The sequence below is a fragment of the Canis lupus genome, chromosome 18, assembly GCF_011100685.1.
Source record: "Canis lupus familiaris isolate Mischka breed German Shepherd chromosome 18, alternate assembly UU_Cfam_GSD_1.0, whole genome shotgun sequence".
Taxonomy (NCBI): Eukaryota; Metazoa; Chordata; class Mammalia; order Carnivora; family Canidae; genus Canis; species Canis lupus.
In genome coordinates this window covers 37,462,428-37,473,097 of record NC_049239.1, presented here as the reverse complement: position 1 = coordinate 37,473,097, position 10,670 = coordinate 37,462,428, and the positions used below count along the sequence as shown (strand labels likewise).

General features: G+C 44.0%; 1 protein-coding gene across 1 annotated transcript; it reads left to right on the top strand.

The window, feature by feature from the left end:
- The first annotated feature begins 927 nt into the window (after positions 1 to 927).
- OR10V5 (olfactory receptor family 10 subfamily V member 5) lies at positions 928 to 2,146 on the top strand. The gene is given in 2 exon segments (XM_038562457.1): positions 928 to 1,620; positions 1,622 to 2,146. Coding segments are annotated over 2 exon segments (939 nt in total). The 3' UTR covers positions 1,868 to 2,146.
- Positions 2,147 to 10,670: the final 8,524 nt, after the last annotated feature.

Here is a 10,670-nt window from a genome sequence, read left to right as displayed (position 1 = left end):
CAACAGACAAAAGGTGGAAACAATCCAAGTGTCAAAAAACCAATCAATCAATCAATGAATCAATCCAAGTGTCCACGAACAGATGAATGGATAAACGAAATGTGGTCCATACACACAGTGGAACAGCATTCAGCCATAAAACATAAAGGAAATTTGATATATGCTACCGCGTGGGTGGACCTTGAAAACATTATGCTTAGTGAAATAAGCCAGGCACAGAAAGACAAATATTGTGTGATTCCACTTGTATGAGTTACCTAGGATAGGCAAACTCACGGGGACAGCAATCAGGATAGAGGTAACTAGAGGCTGGGAGGAGACTATGTGGGGAGCTATTGTTTAGTGGGTACAGAATCTTGGTTGGGGATGATAAAAAAGTTTTGGTTATGGATAGAGGTGATGGTTACATGGCACTGTGGACGTACTTGATGCCTTGAATTGTACACTGACACAGGGCTGAGCTCAAAAATACTATGCAAAATACACTCTGCCACAATTTCAAAAAAGGATTTCTGTGGTGAACTACTTCTGGGTGATTACAACAAGAAGTCTGACTTAAAAGTGAGTTGCAGATTTTGTTGTTTATTTATTTATTTGATAGAGAGAAAGAGCGCACAAGCGGGAGGGGGAGACGGAGAATCTCGAGCAGACTGCGCTGAGCGTGGAGGCTGACACAGGCCTCTCTGAGGACCATGAGACCATGACCTGAGCTGACACCAAGAGTCAGATGCTTAACTGACTGCGTGGGCCACCCAGGCGCCCCCGTTGCGGAGTTTAGCCTGGAGGTAAAGGTGGTTGGGGTTGGGGAGATCAAGAAAGGGAGAGGCCAAGAGTTGAATGGGCCACCTGGCAGGAGCTCTGTATCCTGACCTTAATCTATCCTCAGGGGGAGCACGGTGCCGTCAACAGGCCGCATGCACTGAATACATGGAGGGTGCTAATCAAACTGGGATGGTTCGCTTCCACTTCCGCCCCTTCTCCAAACTCCCTGAGGTGCAGATGTTGATTTTTGTGGCCTTCTTGATCATGTACCTGGTCAGCATCAGCGGCAATGTCTCCATTTCTCTCATCATCTGGCTCAACCGTTCTCTGCACACCCCCATGTACTTCTTCCTGGCCAACTTGGCAGCTCTGGAGATCTGCTACTCTTCCACCATCGCCCCTCTGACCCTGGCCAGCGTCCTGTCCACAGAGAGAGCCCTCATCTCCCTGCCTGGCTGTGGTACCCAGATGTTCTTCTTCATCTTCCTGGGCAGTGCTGACTGCATTCTACTAGCTGTCATGGCCTATGACAGGTTTGTGGCCATCTGTCACCCTTTGCGTTACACCCTCATGATGAGTTGGCGGTTGTGTGTGCAACTGGCCATGGGGTCTCTGGTGCTGGGGTTCATCTTGGCCATGCAGTTGACTGTGCTCATCTTCCAACTCCCCTTCTGCAGCAGTAAAGAAATCAGTCTGTTCTACTGTGATGTCCTCCCTGTCATGAGACTGGCCTGTGCAGACACCTGGGTCCATGAGGCCACCCTCTTTGTGGTCAGCATCACCGTCCTCACTCTCCCCTTCCTGCTGATCACTCTCTCCTACGTCTACATCGTGGCCACCATCCTGAAGATTCGCTCAGGCAGAGGGGAGGCACAAGGCCTTCTCCACTTGCTCCTCTCACCTGACTGTGGTCCTGCTGCAGTATGGATGTGGGAGCCTCATCTACCTGTGCCCCAGCTCCAGTTACTCTCCAGAGAGGGGCCAGGTGGTGTCTGTGGTTTACACATTCATCACGCCTGTGCTGAACCCCTTGATCTACAGCATGAGAAACAGGGAGCTTAAGGATGCTTTGAGGAGAACCATGATCAGGTTCCTGTTGTCCTAAGCACCGGGAGCACTCTGGGTGCTCCTTTCCAACACTGCTGGGAAGAAACAGAGGAGTGTGCTTTCTAAAAGATTGAGGTGGGGGCTCAGAGGTCATTGGTTTTATACTGTTACTTCTTCCTCGATATATTATATTTGAAAACTCATTTTTCTTTTTCTCAGCCTCAGATTCTTCATCTCTAACATGGGGATTAAAAGGCCCACCAGACTTAAATCTGGGCTAGTTTGGGGGACCCAAAGTGAAAATACTGTGACTTTTTAAAGGGAGATACAGCCGTGAATGTGGTCATTACATATTCTCATCATGACATGTAGAGTGTGTGTCCAGTTCTCAGGTCTTAGTGGGCTCACACGTGGACCCGAGAAAAAGATGCATATCAAACCGGGACCATCCAACCACTCTCCACTGATGCCCGTGGTGCAAATGCTGAGCTTACACATTTTTGAATTCTCCTTCATCCTAAATTCTTCTTCCAGGGAAAAGTGATGGGGAAAGTGCTAGAGTTTAAAAGTTGTGGTTCTTTTTTCTTACTCGGAGCTAAGCAGTCTCCATCTCAATCTCTGACTCTGTATGTGTTATTAGTCTGCATCTAACTCACTCTCCCCGTGCCCGCTGGGTCTCCTCCCCGTCGTGTCCCTCTGTCTCAGATACACAGCACACACGCATTCATGTGCCTCACATTCCTATCCGGCTCTAGCTGGTCTGAATATTTGTGTCCCCTACCTCAGGTTCATCTATTGAAATCCTAGTCCCCAGTGGAATGGCATAGGAAGGTGGGGCCTTTGGGAAATATGAGGTCACGAGGTTGGAGCCCTCATGAATGGGATTTGTGCTTTCATAAAAGAGACCCCACAGAACTCCTTGGCCCCTTGTGCCATGTGAGGATACAAGAAGTCTGTGACCTGGAAGATGTTCCTCACTCAGCCCTGACCTCAGACTTCTAGCCTCCAGAACTGTGAGAAATAAATTCCTGTTTTTTTTTTTTTTTTAAGATTTTATTTATTTATTTGAGAAAAACAGAGAGAGCGAGGTGGAGCGGCAGGCAGAGGGAGAGGAAGTAGCAGACTTCTCCCTGCCAAGCAGGGAGCCTGACACAAGGCTGGATCCCAGGACCCTGGGGTCATGACCTGAGCCAAAGGCAGGTGCTTAACCAACTAAGCCACCCAAGTGTCTCAATTTCTGTTGTTTATAAAGCCACTCAGTCTATGGTACTTTGTTATAGTAGCCCAGATGTATGAAGATACTAAAAATACACAATATGGAAAGATTGTTTTTTTAATTGAGCCTCTTTGGGTAGGGGAGGGATAACGCTGGTTCAAATCTGGATTCAGGTTGAGCAAAACTAGTTCTGTGAAGATAGACACCGCCTGGACACAATGGGGAGAAAGGACCCTAATGTGGCTGTGAGCAAAAGGATAATCATTTTAGGGTGATCACTGTCTCAGGGTAATGACATCAGAATATAGATAGTTTCCTGTCTTTTTGTAGGGTGGGGGAAGCTCATTTATTCCTCTACGCATTGATTAGTGACTTATTGGAGTGCTTGCCTGGCTCATTTGGTGAAGTGTATACCTCTTAATCTCAGGGTTGTGAGTTCAAGCCCAAAGTTGGGTATGAAGCCTACTGAAAAAAAAATTTTTTTTAAATTATGAGTAATTTATTCATTCAATAAGTTTAAGAAGACAGTAAACAACTTTTTATTGAACTCTGCTATGTGCTATGTACCCACTTGTGGTAGGTGGAACAAGAAGTGGAAAGATAAGTAAGAGGCAGCTCCTGCCTTGGAGGAAGTTAAGTCTGGGTAGTGTTTAAGAACACAAATTGTGATAGCCCAAGGGCAAGTGATGCAAAGCTATGAACTTCTGGAGGAGGGACAGCGAAAGGAATTAAGGCAAGTTTGATGGGGGACGTGGTATTTGAGCTGCAGCATGCAGGTGTCCAGGTCTCTCTGTGTGCAAACAGGAGCAGGAAGGGCATTTCTTCTCATGACTCTTAACCAACTGAGCCATCCAGGTGCCCAGGAAAGGCATTTCTAAAGGAGAGAATTGAAAGGGCATAAGAATAAACAATGAGCTTTTTGTGCCTCTGTTTCCTTATCTGGAAAAGCATAAAATGTCTGCGACATTTATTTTCCTTTTCTCTTTTTTTCTGAAAATGTATCACAGACTTAGAAAGCAGAAACCATGACCAGAATTCATATTACATGGAACTGAAATGTTCCTGTTTTCCTTTGAAAGACAACCAGAAACGATCCACCTTGGTTCTTTGCTGCCCCTCCTGTGTTCTATCGCAATATTGCACTAGGTCAGTGTTATCTGCAGGACACAAGTCTTGGTGAATAATTGGTGTTTGGGAGAAATAAATTTTATATGATCAAACAAGTGTGAAGAATATTGTGCCGATCAAACTCCAACCAGTGGTTTCCTGCAGGTTCACCTGGTGCCTGTAATGTGCAAATGTGAGGTCACACTCTAGGAAGAGGGATGCATTTCTCTCATGTTTTCAGAATTGTCACCACGAAACTCTTCTATTCCTTACCCCATTGAACCTGCTGAGGCTGACTGACTACCAAGAGGGTGGTTTCACTAGTGATTGAGATATTCCAGGCGCTTTTCAATTCCCTATGTTCCTTGAGAAAAACAATTGTAGTTATCATGGCTTAGTAGGTTTCTTCTTAAGTGATTGCATAAGGGAATTAATCATTGTCCATTTATCATCACAAAAACCCATCAGACAGGTGCTGTTGTTACCCCTGCTTACAGATAAGCAAACTGAGACACAGGGAATTTAAGTAATGTGTTCAAGTTCACGCAGCCAGGAACAAGCAGAACATGGGATTTGACGTGGATGGTGTGGTTTCAAAGCCTGGGGAACAAAACTACTACCTCTCCCAGCAAGCCTATCACTGTTCTATGAGAGCTTGTGGAGATCCCTTGATTTTTCTGTAAATTTCATAATAAAATTGGAGCAATAATATCTACTCTATTTCCTCAAATTATTGTGACATCTTGGGGGGAGCACAGAAAAACTGTAAGAGTACAAGAAAAGATTCAGCATGGTTAGTTTAATATAAAATGGAGGGGTGCCTGCATTGGCTCAGTTGGTAGAGCATGCAACTCTTGATCACAGGGTTGTGTGTTCAAGCTCAATGTTGGGCGTGGAAACTACTTTTAAAAAAATCTAAATGGAGATATATACAAGATAGCTTATCTTTTTAGTTATAAATATTTTATTTTTAAAAATATTTTATTTATTTATTTATTTATTTATTTATTTATTTATTCATGAGAGACACACAGAGAGAGGCAGAGAGACAGAAGGAGAAGCAGGCTTCTCGCAGGGAGCCCAATGTGGGACTCGATCCCAGGCCCAGGATCACACCCTGAGCCAAAGGCAGATGCTCAACTCCTTAGCCACCCAGGCATCCCAGTTATAAACATTTTTAAGCCATAGTTATTTAATTGCTTTTCACCTATGCTCTACTATGTTTATCTGTTACTCATGACAGGTGTTTCAAAGGTTTTCTAAGAAACAAACATGTCTCCTGCAGCTCAAAGTAACTGCAGCCTCCTCTGGGTGAGGCTTCTTTAACCAGGCTCCTCAGAGTAGCACTTTGTGCTTTAAGGTCCAGGGATTGAGTTTATATAAACATAAAAACAAATTTATAAGGTTCAAATTATACTGTCAAATCAAAGGCATATGGCATATGGAAGTCATGCTAGGAAAACATCTGAACAACATGATAGAAGACCTCTTTGTAAATGATGCCTGGGTGCCTGGGTGATTCAGTTTCTCAAGCATCTGACTCTTAATCTCAGCTCAGGTCTTTTTTAAAAATCTTATTTATTTATTCATGATAGACACAGAGAGAGAGAGAGAGAGGCAGAGACATAGGCAGAAGGAAAAGCAGGCTCCATGCAGGGAGCCTGACGTGGGACTCGATCCCGGGACTCCAGGATCATGCCCTGAGCTGAAGGCATATGCTTAACAGCTGAGCCACCCAGGCATCCCTCAGCCTTGGTCTTGATCTCAGGGTTGTGAGTTAAGTCCTGGAATGGGGTCCATGCTGGGCCAGGAGCCTACTGCAAAAGAATGAATGAATGAATGAATGAATGAGTGAATGAATGAATGAATGAATAAATAAGTAAATAAATAAATACCAGTTGACCATAGATATATGGGCTTATTTCTTGGGTCATGAGTTCAAACCCCATGTTGGGCTCCTGCTAATTTTACACCTAAAGGAGCTGAAGAAAGAACAACAAATAAAGCCTAAACCCAGAGGAGAAGAGAAATAATAAAGATTAGAACAAAAATGAATAAAATAGAAACCAAAAGAATGGTAGAACAGATCAACAAAACTAATAGCTGATTCTTTGAAAGAATTAAATAAGATTATAAACCCCTGGCCAGACTTTATCAAAAAAGAAAAGAGAAAGAATGCAAATAAATAAAATCATGAATGAAAGAGTAGAGATCACAACCAACACCAAAGAAATACAGACAATTATAAGCAAATATATTATATGTATATAATAAATATATTATAAGCAAAGATATGCCAACAAATTAGGCAATATGGAAGAAATAGGTGCATCTCTAGAGATGTATAAACTACTAAAAGTGAAATAGGAAGAAACAGAAAATCTGAACAGACCCATTACCAGCAATGAAATTGAAACAGTCATCAAAACTCTTCCAACAAACCAGAGTCCAGGGCCAGATGACTCCCCAAGGGAATTCTACCAAACATTTAAAGATTCCACATCTATTCTTTTGAAGCTGTTTCAAAAAACAGAAATGGAAGGAAAACTTCCAAACTCTTTCCTGGCCTCATTACCTTGATCCCCAAATCAGACAAAGACCCCACCAGAAAGGAGAATTACAGACCAATATCCCCAGTGAACATGGGTGCGAATATTCTCACCAAAATACTAGCCAATAGGATCCAAAAGTACACTGAAAGGATTTTTTTGCCATGACCAAGTGGGATTTATTTCTGGGCTGCAAGGGTGATTCAACATCTGCAAATCAATCGATGTGATATGCTACATTAATAAAAGAAAGGACTAGAACCATATGATCCTCTCATTAGATGCAGAAAAAACATTTGACATAGTACAGCATCCTTTCTTGATTAAAACCCTTCACAGTGTAGGGATAGAGGGAACATACCTCAATATCATAAAAGCCATATAAGAAAAGGCCACAGCAAATATCATTCTCAATGGGGAAAAACAGAGCTTTTCCCCAAAGGTCAGGATCATGGCAGGGATGTCCACTATCAGTACTGCTATTCAATGTAGAACTAGAAGTCCTAGCCTCAGCAATTGGACAACAAAAAGAAATAAAAGGCATCCAAATTGGCAAAGAAGCCAAACTCTCACCCTTTGCTGATGAAATGATACTCTACATGGAAAACCCAAAAGACTCGATCCCAAAATTGCTAGAACTCATACAGCAATTCAACAAAGTGGCAGGACATAAAATCAATGCATAGAAATCAGTGGCATTTCTATACACAAACTAAGAGGCAGAAGAAACAGAAATTAAGGAGTTAATCTCATTTACAATTGCATCGAAAACCGTAAGATACCTAGGAGTAAACCTAACCAAAGAGGCAAAAGATCTGTACTCAGAAAACTATAGAACACTCATGAAAGAAATTGAGGAAAACACAAAGAGATGGAAAAGCATTTCATGCTCATGGACTGGAAGAACAAATATTGTTAAAATGTCAATGCTAAAAAAAAAAAAATGTCAATGCTACCTAGAGCAATGTATACATTCAGTGCAATCCCTATCAAAATACCATCAACTTATTTCACAGAGTTGGAACAAATAATCCTAAAATTTGTTTGGAAACAGAAAAGACCCCAAATAGCCAAAGGATTGTTGAAAAAGATAATCAAAACTGGTGGCATCACAATTCTGGACTTCGAGCTCTATTACAGAGTTGCAATCATCAAGACAGCATGATACTGGCACAAAAACAGACATACTGATCAATGGAACAGAAAAGAGAACCCAGAAATGGATCCTCAACTTCATGGCCAACTACTCTTTGACAAAGCAAGAAAGAATATTCAGTAGAAAAAAAGACACTCTTCAACAAATAGTGCTGGGAAAATTGGACAGCCACATGTAGAAACTGGACTATTTCCTCATGCCATACAGAAGAATAAACTCAAAATGGATAAAGACCTAAATGTGAGACAGGAAACCATCAAAATCCTAAAGGAGAACATAGGTAGCAACCTCTTTGACCTTGGCTGCAGCAACTTCTTGCTAGACACGCCTCCAAAGGGAAGGGAAATAAGGGCAAAAATGAATTATTGAGACTTCATTAAGATAAAAAGCATTTGCACAGCAAAGGAAACAGTCGACAAAACCAAAAGACAACCTACAGAATGGGAGAAGATATTTGCAAATGACATATCAGAAAAAGGACTAGTATCCAAGATGTACAAAGAAGTGATCAAACTCAACACCTAAAGAACAAACAATTCAGTCAAGAAATGGGCAGAAGACATGAACATTGTCTCCAAAGAAGACCTACACATGGCCAACAGACACATGAGAAAATGCTCCACATCACTCAGCATCAGGGAAATACAAATCAAAACCACAATGAGATGCCACCTCATGCCAGTTAGAATGACTAAAATTAACAAGTCAGGAAATGACAGATGTGGGTGAGGATGCAGAGAGAGGGGAACCGTCTTACACTATTGGTGGGAATGCAAGCTGGTGCAGCCACTTTGGAAAACAGTGTGGTGGTTCCTCAAAAAGTTGAAATTCGAGCTGCCCTATGACCCAGCAATTGCACTACTGGGTATTTACCGCAAAGATACAGATGTATTGATCTGAAGGGGGCACCTGCACCCCAATGTTTATAGCAGCAATGTCCACAATAGCCAGACTATGGAGAGAGCCCAGACGTCCATCAACAAAGGAATGGATAAAGAAGATGTGGTATATAGACACAATGGAGTATTACCCAGTCATCAAAAATATGAAATCTTGCCATTTGCAGTGACATGGATGTAACTAGAGGGTATGATGCTAAGTGAAATAAGTCAATCAGAGAAAGACAATTATCATATGATCTCACTTACATGTGGAATATAAGACACAAAATTTAGGAAAGATTTTCTTTTTTTCCCCAGGGAGCCTATGTACATGCATGTGTGTTAGTAGCCAACCATTCTTTGGTTTATTCTCCAAATATTTGCATTCCACTTACTTCACAGTAGCCCTGGAAGGTGAATTATATGGGTTTGTTGCTCTTAAGCAGTTCATGGTCTAGCCAGGGAGGCAGGTGGGTAAGCAAGGGTGAGCCTTAAAAAGAGGTCTGAACAAGTTCTCTGGGCGAGAGGCAGGCAGAGGGGCCAAGAGGCCGCCTGAGTGGACCGGAGGATTTGGTCTAGAAGGAGGAGCAGAAATCTGCCAGTCAACGAAATGGAGGAAAGGTCTATCAGACAGAGGTGGGTGGGAGACCCTGGGCACATCTGACTCAGGAGAGGTGGGTGTTCGGTGAGGCTGATGATGGGGTCATGTGTGTCGTGGAGTGACAGTGCAAGGGGCCAGGGCCAGGTGGGGCAAGGGTCTGCATGCCATCCTGAGAAGACTATAGATTCCCTACTCTTTGTGATGAGAAGCCACTGAGGAGCTTCAATCAGAAGAAAGACAGAATGGAGCCACATTATGAGGAGATTCATTTCTTAAATTTGGTAAACACGAACTGAGTGCCTACTACATCTTTGGCCCTATGCCTGCGTCTCGGTCCACACCAGTGAAGAGACAAGGCTGCTGTCCCCCACAGAGTTTACAGGAGGTGTGTGAGGCAGACCAGTGGCCAGGCAATTCGTAGTGTGGTGGGGGCTATGAGGAAGCCCAGGGGTCACAGGTGCATGTTTGAGGGACACTTAAGTCAACCCTGGAGGGTGAAACATTTACTTTGAGGCCTGGAGAATATATCAAGAGTTGTCCAGGACAGATATGAAGGTGAACAGCCTTGACTCTGGCCTTAATTTGGAGGTTTGAACTATGTACTAGGCCGCAAAGAGATGGCTCCTGGCTTCGTTATCCTGTGGAATCCCCTTACCGTGAGGGTGGGCTGCACCCAGTGAGTAGCTTCTAGTGAACGGAATACAGCAAAAGTGATGTCACAGCTGAGATTAGGTCACAAGTACACCTTGGTAGGGGCTCCTGGGGGGCTCAGTTGGTGACGTGTCTGCCTTCGGCTCAGGTCATGGTCTCAGGGTCCTGGCATGAGCCCTGCATTGGGCTCCCTGCTCAGTGGGGAGCCTGCTTCTCCCTCTCCTTCTGGCCCCACTCTCCATCCTCGCTCACGCTCCCTCCCCCCACCTTTCAAATAAATAAAACAACCCCTGAAATACACCTTGGCTTTCATCAGTCTCTCCCTCTGTCCCTCTCACCTTCCTGCTCTGATGGAAACCAGCTGCCGTGTTGTGAGCTGCCCTGTGGAGACGCCTACAGGGCAAAGGAACTGAGGAAGCCTCCGGCCAACAGCCCTCGAGGAAGCGAATCCTGCCAACCACGCAGGGACCCGGGAAGCACATCCTCCCTAGTCAAGCCCTGGGATGAGAAGGTCTCCCCAGCCAACACCTTCTCGGCAGTCTCTGAGAGATCCTGAGACAGAGGCACCCAGCTCAGCTGCTTGGGGGATTCCAGAATCACAGAGGCCAGAGGATAATAAAGGTCTGCTGTGTCAGCTAGGGCACAGCTCAGGCCGCCCAGGCCTAGCTCAAGGGCAGCGTGCTATGCGGCAGTAGGTAAC